The sequence below is a fragment of the Hesperophylax consimilis genome, chromosome 5 (assembly GCF_061612785.1).
Source record: "Hesperophylax consimilis isolate HC1 chromosome 5, BYU_Hcon_1.0, whole genome shotgun sequence".
Classification (NCBI taxonomy): Eukaryota; Metazoa; Arthropoda; class Insecta; order Trichoptera; family Limnephilidae; genus Hesperophylax; species Hesperophylax consimilis.
Genome location: NC_142840.1, coordinates 16,683,185 through 16,700,077, shown reverse-complemented (window position 1 = coordinate 16,700,077; position 16,893 = coordinate 16,683,185). Strand labels below are relative to the sequence as shown.

The window sequence follows — 16,893 nt, the reverse complement described above, 5'->3', positions numbered from 1 at the left end:
CTCTTAACCTTACGTACATTATGCTTCCATTTTTTCCTTTATTTAGGGCAATAATAGCCAGAGATGATAGATCGACCTTGTGATAGTTGAACCATAATAGTGTTTCCAAAGATAAATTGTCCAGTAGGTACCTCCCTAATACTAAATTGATCAATATTCCAACAAAAACCCGCTTTTTGACCAAATTTTCTATACAGATTCTTATTCCGGGGAGGTATTCAATTATGTACATACTTTCAGCTTCATGTAATTGATTGAGCGTAGCTTTTTAACTTTACCGTTTTGCATTTCGTCTTTGTATAAATTTGTTTGTGCATTCCGTTTCCGTTTTTAAAAATGTGATGCATCTGCATCTTTACTTTGACATGACTAACTTAAACAAGGTGGTTAACTTTGACAATGGTTCAGTAAAGATTATTTTTCCAAATGTGAAATCATCGTGTTTATTTGAACTTTCCTTATCACAGTTTTTCAATATTATGGTACCTACTATCGGAAGAAAGTTTTAAAAAAGAATTGTCAAGATAGTGATTTTTCTTGGGACATATTGTATAATTACTTAATTGAAATATTATTTTAACGTTAAATATATTTTGGTTTATAGTTAAGTAGGTAGGTATTTACAAGTAGGTACCTATTTACAAATCTAAGTAGGTACCTACAAACCTATTACAAACCTAGGTAACTATTTACAAATCTAAGTAGGTATTTACAAACCTAAGTAGGTACCTATTTACAAATCTAATGATTTCGAAGAAAATTTTGGTTTTGTGAAACATACATTTTTACGAAGGTCTATTGTTCACAGAACTACTAGTGTAATGTTGGTTTAAATTAATGGTTACCAAATCTACCTGCGAATTTGTAAAAAAGCCCCTATTGTCGATATAGATTGTCTTATTGAATACTTCTGTTTTACAGGTACCCAGTCGAAAATAATCGTCCCTCCATCGTGGATCGTCAAACTCCCCCGACGCGGTAGTTTCAAATCTTCGCTCAGGAAATCTCCCAAGAAGAAGTCTTCATCTAAGAAGAAACCGCGAGACTCCAAGAGCGAGCAGAAGACGTTCGTCATCAAGCCCATCCCCACTAGCAATGTCACGCCCGTGCTAGTCTTCATCAACCCCAAGAGTGGAGGCAACCAGGGTGCCAAGTTGTTACAGAAATTCCAGTGGCTGCTAAACCCGAGACAAGTGTTTGATCTGACCCAGGGCGGACCGGGACCAGGGTAAATATAACTTTTTCATTTAAACAAAACAAACGTGCAACGGAATATATTAAACCATGCTTACGCTATTGTCTACTTTTCTTCGTAGTTTCGTGGCTGAAAGGAATAAATCATTATATAGGATGTTTTCTGGAATGAATATATAAATCGGATGTTTATTTTCATTTGATATACAAATATCATTTCTTTGTTACGTATTATAATATACATACTTAATGAGTTCGGCTAGGTTTCCCCTCGTATCGTGCTGGTATCGATTTTCTAATAGGAATAGGGTATTTCCGAACGATACTGGCACGTTTCAGTTGAGTTATTTGTAGTTGACAACCCACGAGGCACGATTCACCACTTTTTATTTGACCTCTGCTCTGTTAGCATTGTTTTTTCAAACACTCCATTTCGAATACTCTGTACCAACATTTCCTCCGAGGTTCTATAGTACGCCTATTGTTTGTTCGGAGTTATGTCAATCTGGAGAGACGAAACATTATTAAACCAACCTAAATACACCTCAATTTGCAATGCTAAATCGTTTATTCACCTTGTCTCTGGGGGTAGAGGCATCTTAAACTGCTTCGATTACGTTTTTGTTTTACAAAATCCGTTATAATCGTTAAAACAGGATTTTCGATTAATTTGGGAGGCGGGTATAGGTATCACCGCCCCGGGAACCATTCATTGGATAACCAACACCTCAAGTCACTGCAAGTGGTTCGCTTTTCACGTTTAGTGACTTAGCAGGGGTGCTCGGGTTCATGTAGTGAGGTTTGTTTGTCTTGGAAGATGACCTAGGCCTTGAGGGAAATTATTTTCCTCCGTGCCTCATTTATGGAGTTATTGTTAAAAAGACTTGGGGTTGTTTCGCAGAATTTTAACAATTCATCAGAATTAAACGTTCACTTTCGGGTTCTGTGAAAGTCCTATTCAAGTTCTATCATTATATTATCATAGGCTATTTGCTTGACAGAACTGAAATAAAACCAGAACTTGAAAAAATCTTTCACAGAACATTAAAATTAACTTTTAAATTTGAAGAATTGTTTAAATGCTCCTTAACAACCCATCCTTACTCATGCGCAAAAAACCAATGTTAAATAGGTACATACACTATGAATATATATTTATGTTTATTGTTTCTGCTTACTGAATTATTTCTTCTGGCCACGTAATATCATTTTAGGCTATTTGGGGCTATATTTTAAGAAATTATTGCAATCATTTTGGAGTGTAGAGTAACATTTTATATACCAATTTTGGTATTAATTTTTAAACAAGTTATAATAATAATTGGTATAAAATTACTCAACCCGCAAAACTCTCACAATTATATTTAAGTAGTACAATAGTATTTTACGCCAAATTTTGAAAAATCACCACCTTTTTCATATAAACTGTAAGATATCAAATTTAGATGTAATTAGTTGTGGGACCGCATGACATGCGTTAAAATAAGCAGTCGTATTTTGACATTTTATGTAAAAGTTCTGGGAATAATTTCTGGATATTCTTCCTGCCATTCATTATAATTCAGTTTCTTTTAGATTCAGGGTATCCGAGGGTAAAGTGCGCAAACTTCAGGGGGTGATTCTACATGATTTTAGAAGTAGAAAGTAAAATTAACTCTTTTCGAAATTCCAACGTTTTAAGGTAATTTTTAGGTAAAAAAGTTAATTGTTAGTTTGGGAAAATAAATATTCTTCCATGGAAAAATAAAAGTTGGAAATATGAAAAAAATTATTATTTTTTTTACTTATACCATCAAGTAGAATCACCTCCCGAAGTTGAAGTTCACTCCCAGACACCCTCTATATTTTTTTACGTTTTGACTAAGTACCGTAAATTTGTAAGGTTTTACTTGAAAAGTATTTCGGTAAAAAAATGAATTCAGAGAATAACGAATACATGTAAGTACTCTAGAACAGGGGTCTCCAAACTACGGCCCGCGTGCCGTGTCCGGCCCGCCAGTGTCTTCCATCCGGCCCGCGACATCTTATGACCAGTGTCATCAAGGACCCGCGACAGCTAATGGCTAAGACCTTGCTCAGAAGGGGCGAAAACTCCGCGAATTTTTTCGTTCGAATAAATAAATATGCTCGTTGGCGAGGTACTTGGCACCAATACATTGCGTCCATAAGTATCGCGCGAATATATCGAGAGGATCTTTTTGAAAAATCTTTATTTGATTCGCAATGATATCAAGGTCTGAGAAACGAGTATCAAAAATTATCTTCAAAGCTACGTTATCTAAAGCTATATTTTCATTTTTTGACATATTTTCGACATAGTTTCGACCCCATATTTCTGCACTTAAAAATTTAGTTTTAAAATAGCTAGTTAATGACACGGACGTGTCGAAACCGGTCGCTAATTTTATAAAAAATTTTACGTAACAAATGTACATTGTGAATAATAAAAACTCATTAAAAACAAAAAATGTCTAGAAATTGTTACATAGTGAATGCCAAAGAAATACAAAAAACTATATTTTCATCCCTGAAAATTTTATTGTCTACCCCTCCCCCTCTCCCTAGGACAGAAAATATGGGTGTCTAGAAATTAAAACGGTTTTGGCCCTCTGAACTCACTGGAGTAGTCAATGTGGCCCTCCGGCTGAAAAGTTTGGAGACCCCTGCTCTAGAAGCATATTTTTCTTCACAGTCGTGGAATGTGATATTTTTAAACCTTTTTGAGTTCTTTCAGCTTTCTGTGAAAAATTAGTTCAAAGAAAATCCAATGCACTTTTACGAGCGATAACTTTTCGTCATAAATATTAAATCACACTATTTCATGAGTTTATCTGTGATCTTTTGAATTTCCTTTGCACATTGTCAGTTTTATTAATATTTTTTTATGATCTGAACTGTCGAATCTTCGCCTCTACAAAATGTATTCCACATTGTGTGGGAAATGTGGTATTTATAAGAAGTTAGAATATTGCTCGCAATATAAATCAGTCGCTTTGTTGAGATGAAACAGGAGTAGACGGTGTGAAATGCATCTAACGATGCAGACGTAACGACGCGACACGACGCGCGACAGAGCCATCCCAATCATTACAGCGGCAGAGTGTATTAAGTATTCATGCTTTGATAGATTTCTTATCGGTATAAGTTTTCCTTGACATTAACTGTGCTGGAATTCGCTCACAATTAACTTTTTTTCAAACTAACAATTAACTTTTTTTCGCTTACCACGCTTTCTTATAATGCGTGGTTGTGGTTTATCGTGCGTAGTAAATATTGTTTATTACAATGATTTATTTTCTACTTGCAAGTAATCACAATGATCACAAAAGAAACTTTAAAAATAATATGTGTACATATTATTATTATACCTATAATATATATCACTCGAATTAGAAACATCATTATTTTATACGAAGGCATTATTTTTCTGTCGAAGCACCTTCATTGAAACTTTTAAATACTACCATTCTGGACTTTTGAATATGCTAGTACTAAGACATGCAACGACATAATTATTACAGTTTAATGTAATTTTCTGTCTTTTTTAAATTAGCATGTGAGGTCGTGGGATCAATTTTTTGCATATTTGTATCATTCCATAATAAATATAAGTGTTACCGGTCAGGGTACTGATCAAGTGTTTGATACTGATCAAGTTTTTGATACTAATCAAGTGTTTGATTCTGATCAAGTGTTTGATACTGATCAAGTGTTTGATGCTGATCAATTGTTTGATACTGATCAAGTGTTTGATACTGATCAAGTGTTTGATACTGATCAAGTGTTTTATACTGATCAAGGATTGATACTGAACAAGTGTTTGATACTGATCAAGTGTTGGATACTGAACAAGTGTTTGATACTGAACGAGTGTTTGGTACTGAAAAAGTGTTTGATACTGAACAATAGTTTGATACTGTTCAAGTGTTTGATACTGAACAAGTGTTTGAAACTAAACGAGTGTTTGATACTGATCAAGTGTTTCATACTGAACAAGTGTTTGAAACTAAACGAGTGTTTGATACTGATCAAGTGATAATGGTTTTATGGAATTGACATTTTCAGTCGCATAATGCATATTTAATATTAACTCTATCCTGTCACGCTTTGCTGTGGCTCAGTCTGTCTGTGCAGATAGAGAAACAATAGCGCGTCTTACTTTTAGGTCCCAACAGATGGCGTTGTTTAAAAAAAAATATATTTCCTGTCGCAGGTGATATCTATATATATATGGTAATAAGTTGAATATTTAAGCGTTAGATGGCGCTAGTCATAAAGCTTACTCCAGAGTGCGACAGATGTCGCTAGAGTGTAGCAATTACCTCTGGGATCTTATTGACAGGCAACAAGCTTCTCGAACCAGAGAATTACCAACCCTCGGGTAATGAACAGTGTAGCTAAATTCAGACCTATTATTTGTAACGTAAATAAACACCATTATAAGTAGAACCTTTTAATTTTTAACAAAGAGTTCCCAACACCTATATCTGCAAAGTTAAGACAGATATAACACTAAATAAATAAAAACACGCGTATTCGAATGAAACGTTGTGTCAAAATTTCAAAGCAATGGGTGAAGAACTTTCAGAGATTTAAGAATTTGAACAAATGAACATTTACATAGATAGATAGATGAAGAAATTCTGTACCCGCTTCGGGTTTTGAACATAATCTATTCGACTTCATCAATTTTACGTTTTACGTGTCGGGAAATGGTTCACAAGAGGATAAACAACAATATCAAGTGGAATTGCTGTCTTTATATTACGCTGTTAAATGGAAGGTTTAAGATACTAACGCGTTGATACTTTTGGCACCGGTGCGAGTTGGGAGCGCCGATAAACGTGTGTCCAGCGCCAGTGTAGGGTTGACATTTACCGCAAGGGACGGTTTCTTCTACATCCTATCTTTAAAAAGCCCTACGCAAAGCATCCCCAAAATGTACATTATTTTTTCTATCTTTATTAGGTACTATTTTTCCCATATTTTAATGAACAACTTAGGAATGAACTTTGCCTACAGTTAAAACAAATGTAAAAGGAAAAACAAAAAGATTTTAAAATAGGATGATAAGTTTACAAAAACATAAATATCAATATAAAAAAATTATAAAGCATGTAAATAATTACAGCCTTACGTATAAATGTGGATTAAATTTTACGCAATTGATAAACAATTGTGTACGTAAAGACCTTACTAATAAACTGTTATTTAACAGCCATTAAAAGTTTTGCACATGTTTATACAGCGGAAAAGAGTGGTTTATTTGTATAAACTTTTGAATATCGGAATATTTTAAATGTGCTATATATTTATTATTTTTGAAGATATCAAAAAAACGTATGCTATTTTAGAAACTAGATAAAGATACATCTTAAGTTTTAATTCATTATTAAGGTTTTTGTATTTGAAATATACATTCATTTTTTTAACAATATTAGTTTAAACGTGAAAAAGTTAAAAAAAAACATTTTTTACTACGTTCCGTTTTTAACGTCGAAAAATTTTACAAAATACGAAACTACTACACATTCCCTTTATTTATGGAATCTGCAAGAACACTGTCACTCCATTTTTATATTATTATGCGAACAAAATTATAATAAATTTGTTTAGAATTCTCAAGAGAATAACAAAGAATATTAGAGACATTTTGAAGTCACTGTTTGTACAATATAAAGATTGATTTCGTAGATTTATATTAACCTATACAAGCATAAGACATTTATGTTATTAAAAAATATCGCTCTCATTGAATTCTTATTAAATTCAGGCTGTAAAAGTCAATTAAAATATAACATGTCAGATATAATCTTACTTTTTCAATACGAGAATCTCACGCGCCTGCTTCAGTCTGTCAAATTGCGATATTGCCACTCTTTCGCAGCACAGTCAAAGACACTTTTACTAGTAAGAATTCAATAAGGTGTTTTAAAAATATCTTAAGGTTTTTCTTGAGTATTTTGTAATTTATTTTCGTTCGTATGTCCTTAGAAAGATCAAGTATATAACTTTATATACAAATGAACGCAAGGTTTCCCCTCAAGCCTTTTATTACTTTAATGGTCACCTTAATCCCCCATAATCTATAATGGAAGTTTCCTCGGAGTAAATTAATAAAATATGATATTGCATTTAGATAATAAAGACGTAAGTTATACAAAAACCAGTGATCATTCTTGAAAAAAAAATGACTCGTACAAAATCCGTAACAACTATTTAACCTTTTATTTATCGTATTATTAAAAAGTTGTTGTTGTTTATATTTGAATAAAGAAAGTATCGTAGTAAAATTGTGAAAACATTATAATTTTTTACGGCATCTCAATATCGGCAGCAAATATTGCTGGATATGAATGCTCGAATTCACTCCAAACTTCAAAACCGGGTATTCTAAATCCGATAAGCCTGAAAAGTGGAATTGGGAAAATCTATTGAACTCTTCCGTAAATAGATACACATTAAGTTTATTTCGTCTGCCTTTAAATATGTACGTTCCGTGTCCGATTCAATATGGCGGCCGTTTGAATGGTTCAGAAAAGATAATTTTTTCAAATGTGAAATCGTCGGGTTTATTTTGAATCTTATTTGGATGTTTTCAATATTATGGTACCTACCTGGATGAATAAAGTTTAAGAAAAAAATTATCAGTGAGTTATTGTTTACTGTTCACGGAAGTACTAGTGTAGATGTGACGGATTTGTAAAGAGTAGGTGAACTGTTAAATTATTCTTGTATTATTTGTTTTCAGATTTCATAATGTGTTAGAATGAACTGTTCAAAATAGCGATGTATTTTTCAAACTGAAAGATTGTTTGTAAATACTTTTCTTTTCTAATCTCAAGAGGCTTGATTAATCTTCTGTACAAACAGTAGAAAAATTCAATTAATCTTTCAGGTATAAAAATATGAACTGTGAGCAAAATGTAAAAAAGTTCCTGTCTCCACTGACTATTTTGGAGATTTCCCTCAAAACGAGTAGGCAGATCATTTTAAAGATTTTTAGCCGTTTTCGTGTCATATCCCATGCTATTTCAAAAAATTTCAACAATTTGTGACAATGTGTTTTCAATCTTGTGGCTGGTCTAGTTAATTATACTGTAGTAGGCATCTCTTCATTTTGTCACTGGAGGGCTCAAAGCATTGCTGATGATAAGAATACAAAAATATAAGACCCTACGCAATATCATCGCCATCCGCTCTCCTTTTTATCAGAGAAAAAAAACGGGAGCTCTCACCTTCATGGTCAATATTGAAGCAATTTTTCAATTGTCTTGACAACCTCCTGTTGTGGCTACCACCTTTGTTACATTTTATTTTCTTCGCATTCTTCTGTTTGCATCTTTTTGCATGTGCTTTTTTCCCAATTGTCCTAAGCCAAATTAACTCCCATTGGCCAGATGTCACGGTTAAAATATTTTCTCTTTAGTAGTGATCCTTTGAATAGTTTAGTTTTCCACCGTGACCGCAACATCTTTAAATATGTAAATACCAGTTTCTCAACGTGACATCAACATCTGTAAATATGTAAATACCAGTTTTCCACCGTGACTGCAACATCTGTAAATAACAGTTTTCCACCGTGACCGCAACATCTTTAAATATTTAAATACCAGTTTTCCACCGTGACCGCAACATCTGTAAATATGTAAATACCAGTTTCTCAACGTGACATCAACATCTGTAAATATGTAAATACGTAAATAACAGTTTTCCACCATGACCGCAACATCTGTAAATATATAAATCCCAGTTTTCGTTTACTTTATAACGTCTTGTTTAATCTATTTGAAAAATTAATAAAGCGCCCCTGTCTGAACAGTGCAAAGACAGGGGAACAATCTAGCCATCCGGTTGGGCAGCGTTGTGAGGCGGGTTAAGGTAGGGGTGTAGTAAGTGATTTATTAATGCGGGTCCTAAAATAACATTTTTAAAGGATTTACACTAAGTGAGTGATATTTTTGTATCATTCCCGCTGAACATACCCTTCCGAATTCACGAGTAAGAACACAACGAAACTATGTACGTACAAACACTGATCCAATTTCTGATCCCTATTATTTCCCTAATTGGCTTTGTTTGTCGACATTCGCGACCTTCGTTTATGCCCTAAGAATATCGTCACGCATATATTACCATGCAAATGTGGGTAATAATTATTATTGCTTGGACCTGGTGTTCAATTTCACCGCTCTAATTCAGAATAAACTAGACCCAGTTAGAGCTCGTACGGACGTCTTCAACGTTCGTCCTCTTTCTTCTCACGCGTCTTGTTTGTGTTAAAAATTGGGGATGATCCTTTTTGAATAAAAACTGGTTTTCTTGATACCACTTTACATTTATTTCAAACTATTGAAACAGGTACAATATTTATAAGGAAACTGTGCGAATAACACTGCTACGATCGCTCTGACTTATGAGCTTGCTTATTATCGAGTTATTGTTGAGAAAAGAACGAAAAAATACATAATGCGAGCCTTTTTAAAGACTTCAAAACCCACTACATGTAAATAAAACACTTGTCATTGTGATTTCTAGCAGTAAAAATGAAACCTGCTATACCGACCAAATTGACACTATTTTCTAAGCAAGGACTCACACCATTTTGGTTAAACGTAGTAACTTCAAATTTCTAGACTACAGATGTCGGTAGCCTGCAAAATTGAACATATTGCCAGGGGGCGGGATTCAAAAATTGCACTAAATTTTTGAATGATAATCTATTTAAAATAAACTATAAACCAAACAGAATAAACTAAAAATTCTTAATCTAAATATACCACAAAAATACTAACAAAATAATTCAAAATAGCAGAAATTAACAAAATAAAACCCCCTTTTTTTTATGCCCTGCTGGTAAACTTATAAATTTAACTGTATAAATGCTGTTGAATTACTCTATTAATAAACTAAAGATAACTAGAAAATTATTAATCCTATTAAATAACCAAAAAAAATTCAAAACTGACTAAATTACACACGTCTGCATACTAATTTTTACATATTTAAATAGTTCAATAACACAAATAATATAGTTCACACTGAACACAACACAATTATTGTTCCTTTTTTTTTTTTTTTTTTTTTTCTCAGGTCTTCTGCTTGATCCATCCAAGGTGGAGTCGAGAAGATAAGCATCATAGTGTAATGTACATAATCAATCCTTGGTAAGGTCCGGGACGTCAATTACAGGTTTAGTGTCTGAATCCAGGGGCATCAGACATATCTTTGTGATGGGTCTCACAAAGACTCCTTGAGGTGTTTTTAGTGTAACAACTCGTACTACTCCATCCGCTCCAGGGTGTGTATGCAGAATTCGGGCCATTTTCCATAAAGGTGGAGGTAAATGATCTTCCTTTAAAATCACCAGATCGTCTTTTTGCAGTGCCCGTTGAGTGCTGGTCTGCCATTTAGTTCTCTTTTGTAGTTCCATCAGGTAATCTTGCTTCCATCTAGACCAAAAAGATTGAATTAGCGAACTGATCCTCTGATATTGAGTTAGTCTGTTGTCCGGTATCGCCCGGACGTCTCTCTCAGGAATGATACAGGATTCAGTGCCTATAAGGAAATGGTTTGGGGTAAGAGGTTGGTAATCATGGATGTCGTCGGATAAGGAAGTTAATGGAACGGGAGTTCAAACAGGCCTCAATCTGACAAATTAAGGTATATAAGAGTTCAAATGTTAATGAAGAATTGTTAGTGATTCTATATAAATGGAATTTTGCTGATTTTACTGCTGCTTCCCACAAACCTCCCTGATTAGGGGCTCGAGGGGTTATGAACTTCCACTCAATACCTCTGTTCACTAAATAATTTTGAATATTGTCGTTGTTTTCCCTCAAGCTGGTGTACAGCTCTTTGAGTCTGCTGCTAGCTCCTTTAAAATTACTAGCATTGTCGGAAAAGATCTTTTCAGGTTGTCCCCTACGGGATATAAACCTTTTTAAACTGTTCAAAAAAGCATTGCTAGATAAATCCGAAACTAATTCCAAGTGAACGGCCTTGGTTGAGAAGCAAATAAAGATACATAAATACGATTTTGCGAGGGAAGCCTTCCTCAGCGTCCCACTTTTAATTAGAATTGGTCCGGCGTAATCTATTCCGGTGATAGCGAAAGGACGACTCGGCGTAATTCTTTCGGGTGGCAAATTTCCCATGATTTGATGACCGGTTCGGGGACGACATCTAAAACATACAACACATTTATGTAATATCTTTTTAATAGTATTTTTACCAAAGATGGGCCAAAATTTTAATCGTATTTTAGCTAACAAAGCTTGAGGTCCTGCGTGTAGGTTTACATAATGGTAGTGACGTATTATCAATTCAGTTAGCTTATGTTTAGCCGGCAAGATAACTGGGTGTTTTTGTTGGTAAGATAAATGTGTAGCCAAATTCAACCTACCGCCTACATATATTAGACCATCATGTAAGAAGGGATTAAGAGATTTTAAATTACTTTTCTTGTTGACGATGCCATGGTTTTTTAATTCTTTCAATTCCTTTTGAAAGGCGTGTATTTGAGCTGATCTCAATAGACATTTCAAGCCTGATTCCAATTCAGCCACACTTAAATTGTCTGAAATTTTACCCTTAACACTTCTGCAGTTATTGACAAATCGCAATACATACGCAGTAACTCTTTTCAATTTAATAAATGATGAGAATTTTTCAAATATCTCCCATTCTTGAATATCTGTGGATAATAGAATATTTTTGCCTTTGAGTTCAGGAGGGTTTGAACACGAAATATTTGATATAGGCCAAGCGTTGACTCCCTCGGTCAACCAACTTGGTCCATTCCACCATATTGCAGAATTTATCAATTTATCTGTAGTGGTTCCTCTTGAAAGTATATCTGCTGCATTGTCGGCTGATGATACATGTCTCCATAGATCTGGATCACTAAGTTCTTGTATTTCGGCTACTCGGTTTGCAACGAAAGTAGCCCATCTCGTAGGTTGACCTTTCAGCCAGCACAACGTTATCATGGAGTCACACCAATAATGTGTGTCGATCTCCACTATATTTAACGCTTGTTTTACGTTTTTAATTAATTTAGCCAGTAGCACAGCACTACAAAGCTCCAACTTGGGCAGGGAAATACACTTCAATGGCGCCACTCTTGATTTGGACGTTATTAAATGTGAATGCCGCTTACCGACATGGTCCACTGACACCATGTAAACGCAGGCTCCGTAAGCTTTCTCAGATGAGTCGCAAAAACCGTGTAGTTGTAGATATGTAGATTGCCTGCAAATAATTTTTCTTGGTATTTTCAACACATTTAGTTGAATTAATTCTTGAAGGTAGGACCTCCAGGGTGCTAATATTTCATTAGGCAATGGATCATCCCACATATTATTCCATATTAATCCTAATATTTTCTCAGTCTTTGGATTGTCAGTAATAATTTTTTCAGAATTGCCTGATTCGGCAATCTTAGCTTGGCCCGACTCGGCTGACAACTCCAAGACATTGGACCTCCATTTCCTCAAGGTCATCCCCGCAGACAAAAAGATGTTGATTAATTGCTCTTTTAACTCTCTACAGGATTCCATGTCATCTCCTCCGGTTAACAAGTCATCCATATAGAAGTCATTTTCTATGGCCTGACTAGCTCTAGGAAAATTTATATTGTTATCCATACCAATTTGCCGTAGACTTCTAGTGGCTAAGAAAGAGGAAGGCCCCAGACCATATGTGACTGTCTTCAGACGGTAATGCTTGAGCACCTCCTGCGGCGACTCGCGCCACACTATCTTCTGCAGGTCACGGTCCGCTTCACACACATTAATCTGGCGGTACATCTTCTCGATGTCAGCCGTCAGTACTACTTGATGTTTCCTGAAATGCAATAGTTGGGTGCATAAGTCCTTTTGTATAACAGGTCCTGTCATCAAGGCGTCATTGAGAGAAATTCCATTTGAAGTTTTGGCGGAGCCGTCAAAAACGACCCTCACTTTAGTAGTAGTGCTTGATTCTTTTATTACAGCGTGATGAGGTAAAAAATAGGATTCACGATCCCCCTTTGACTGGTCACACACCTCCATATGACCTAATTCCTCATATTCACGCATGAATTGTATATATTGTGTCTTCAATTCGGGATTTGACACAAATTTTCTTTCTAAATTTTTAAATCTTTTTTCAGCAGTGAGCAATGAACTTCCCAGCTGATCAATGCATGCTCGACGCGGTAAACTTACTACGTATCTACCGTCGTCTTGTCTAGTATGAGTACTAGCAAAACTGGCTTCACAAGCCTTTTCTTCATGATTTAGAATCTTAGTGGGATTAATCTCCTCCAATTTCCAAAATTTTTCTATTTGATGACTTATTTTATTTATAGATAAATTACAACAATCTGATACAGGCCTTTGCTTTGGGTACATGTGGATTGGTCCTGATATGATCCATCCCAGTTGCGTACGTTGAAGTGTTGGTCCCGATTCGAGTTTCAATCTATCGTTGGTTAGGATTTCCCAAAAGCTCTCCGCGCCCAACAGGATGTCGATGGGTGCAGCTATATTGAAGTTCGGGTCAGCTAGCTCCAATCCTCGTGGTAACTTGAAGTCTTTTTTCGCCATTGTCACTTGTGGTAAATTTGTTGTAATCTCCTGTAAAATCAGACATGATATTTCACTTTTATAATCAGTATGAAGCGAATTCATCTCCACTGAAATTCTCTTTTTTATGTGAGTGATGTTATTATGGATCCCAGAAACGGGTTTGTTTATCAATTCACATGGTAAATTTAATTTATTAGCAAATTCTGCTCTCATAAAATTTGACTGGGCCCCTGAATCAATCAGAATGCGGGCTTTAAAAATTTTATTGTTACTACCCACAACTCCTATGTTGGCAGTTGACAATAATATTATTTTTTTTGCTTTATCCAATGCAGAAAAATTCGATACTGAAACCTCGTTATCAGCATCCATATTGGAGGCCTCCCGCAGAGGTACCTCATTGTGTAGTAAGGTGTTGTGATTATCTTTGCCACAACGCCTGCAAGAAAAGGTTGCCTTGCAACTCTGTGCCTGGTGACCCACCTTTAAACATTTAAAACAAGCTTGGATTGATTTCGTAGCATCAATCCTCTCATGTAATTTTAATTTCAGAAATTTTTTACAATAATAAATATGGTGACCTTTCTCGTTACAATAAATGCAGTTGTTAGCCTTTACCGCTAAAAATACTGATGAATCTTTTTTGCAATTATTGTTGCCTAGTTGTGTTTTATGTAAGCTAGAAATTTTTTTCTCAGAAGCGTTCATCAGTTCCAATACTTGGGCTCTAGCAGATAAACATTTTAAGAATTCCTTTAACGTCGGTAATTCGTCTTGTAATATATATTGTTCCCAATTTTTTCGGGTAGCTGTGTCTAATTTATTTGATATTATATAAATAACCAATGGATCCCATTGATCTACCTTGACCCCGATATTTTGTAATGCCTTTAAACTAACGTTTGTTTCATCAATTAGATACCTCAATGCTACAGGCTCTTCTTGTTTCATGTCTTTTAATGAAAATAGAGCTTGGATGTGTTTATGAACGGTAGTTCTTAAATTTGCATAACGTTCATTTAATAATTCCCAAGCGGAAATGTAATTTAATTCAGAAATTTCTAGATTAGCAATTATCTTTAATGCGTTTCCCTTTAAAGTTGATTGCAAATAAAAGAATTTTTGTACGTTGCTTAAATTTCTATTGTTATGGACTAAAGTCTTGAAGGTTTCGACGAAATTAACCCAATTTTTCTGATCGCCATGAAATTCCCGTAATTGGAGGTTGGGTAGTTTAATTTCCACCTTACTTTGATCGACGGATTCGATCGCGCCTTTGGCCGTTGCCAAAACTGAGAAATATTGGTTTTCGAAAGCTTCTCGTTGACTATAATTTTCAATTTCGTCTGAATCCGGTAACATTTCAATTTTCTGTTGAACTGCTTCGAATTCATCTAACAATGATTTCACCCGCTCATATCTTAATTTAATTTCATTTACCGACAATGCATTTAAGGAATCCGCGAATCGGGTTAGTTTTCCTTTGATTACGCCGCGTTTGTTTATTAATGACTTCATATTTTCCATTTTTAATTATATTTTGTTAATATCGGTTGACAATTATTTTATTTTAGCAAACACCCGTTTGAAAGAATACCACGACAATCTTGACAATACTATTTGAGAACACTATTCAATAATATTATTTTCAAGTGGGTAGTGATTTTATTTATAATATTGACTCTATTTAAGATTAATCTCGTTTAAATTACATGAGACCTGAATAAACATAAAATGGATGATAGGAAGGAAAGCACTGAATACTTATCTCAGATTTGCGATGTGGTCCACTTTCCTTAATGATTTCCAGTTTCAATCAATTTTGTATCCTTTTGGCTGCTGGTTCTTTGTTTTTTTTTACATACAATCTCCTGATCGTAATCCGGCTCGAAGGACCAAATGTTAAAAATTGGGGATGATCCTTTTTGAATAAAAACTGGTTTTCTTGATACCACTTTACATTTATTTCAAACTATTGAAACAGGTACAATATTTATAAGGAAACTGTGCGAATAACACTGCTACGATCGCTCTGACTTATGAGCTTGCTTATTATCGAGTTATTGTTGAGAAAAGAACGAAAAAATACATAATGCGAGCCTTTTTAAAGACTTCAAAACCCACTACATGTAAATAAAACACTTGTCATTGTGATTTCTAGCAGTAAAAATGAAACCTGCTATACCGACCAAATTGACACTATTTTCTAAGCAAGGACTCACACCATTTTGGTTAAACGTAGTAACTTCAAATTTCTAGACTACAGATGTCGGTAGCCTGCAAAATTGAACAGTTTGAAAATGAAAAAGACAGAAGATACAAGAAAGATAATGTCACATGCTATCTCTCCCTGGGACTAGTATACATTTAGTTTGAACGCGTAGGCGCTGCAAACTACTCTCTGCTACGTTGTACGGATTTCAGAGCGCCGTCCCAACATCAATCATCTGCACAGCCGGGTAATCCTAAAACCAATATGAAATATTGCGGAAGAATCAGAAGCAAATAATAACGCCGTAGTAAATCACTAACCTTCCGTATGTGAAATTGTTATGTGGATGAAATGTTACATAGACTTCACAGGAAACATTATTTATTTGAATGGAACTTTGTGTGAAAAAATAAATTTATATCACTTTATTGAGATAAACTGATTACGGATATAAAATTATATAAAGAGAAGATATTGCAAACAATGCTCTGAAAAATGGGTTAAATTTGAAAGTTGTCAAATCTCAAAAAGAAGCTCGTTCTTTGGCGTTGTCAGAACTAATAGATTATCAAACAATATATAAAAAAAAATTTTAAAAGGAAATCGATACTTTACCCCAATAATGTAAGTAATGAAATTTCGTACAAAGAGAAAAATATTAATGCTTTTGATTAAAGTCATGATTGTGTTCTCGATTATTAAACTAAACTAAATTTACTGCGAAGGATAACTGGTGACCTACCTATTGGTTTTAATTTTAAAGCATACATCGTTTCTTTAAAAGAAATTCTGATGCTCGCATTTTGTTTTAGTATGTTTAAAATTTTATTTTTGTTGTGATGTAGGGTGTGGAGAATCTCATATGCGAATTGTTCCTTCCAACCTCTCCTGGATATAATATTTACAATGATATTA

General features: G+C 34.6%; 2 protein-coding genes across 2 annotated transcripts in view; one reads left to right on the top strand and one right to left on the bottom strand.

Moving 5' to 3' along the window:
* rdgA (retinal degeneration A) overlaps positions 1-16,893 on the top strand; it is a 539,333-nt gene that overhangs the window by 473,858 nt on the left and 48,582 nt on the right. Inside the window, exon 10 of the mRNA XM_089632263.1 lies at positions 922-1,228. Within this exon, the coding sequence (XP_089488389.1) occupies positions 922-1,228 (307 nt within the window). The remainder of the gene's footprint in view (positions 1-921; positions 1,229-16,893) is intronic.
* Positions 9,631-15,643, bottom strand: LOC149423585 (uncharacterized). The gene is made up of 3 exons (XM_089632024.1): positions 13,573-15,643; positions 12,845-13,041; positions 9,631-10,646 (listed from the first exon to the last, which is right to left on the bottom strand). Exons 1-3 carry the CDS (start codon positions 15,291-15,293, stop codon positions 10,627-10,629), a joined length of 1,938 nt encoding a protein of 645 aa, XP_089488150.1. The 5' UTR covers positions 15,294-15,643; the 3' UTR covers positions 9,631-10,626.

Bases quoted from the DNA above. Each gene is read 5' to 3' on its own strand.
- LOC149423585 (XM_089632024.1), bottom strand. From the start codon at position 15,293: ATGGAAAATATGAAGTCATTAATAAACAAACGCGGCGTAATCAAAGGA. The intron at 13,042-13,572 runs GCCTGTATCAGA...ATTGCATTTCAG, and splicing joins CACATGTACCCAAAGCAAAG to GAAACATCAAGTAGTACTGA. The intron at 10,647-12,844 runs GTATGGATAACA...TTTTTGGTCTAG, and splicing joins TAGAAGTCTACGGCAAATTG to ATGGAAGCAAGATTACCTGA.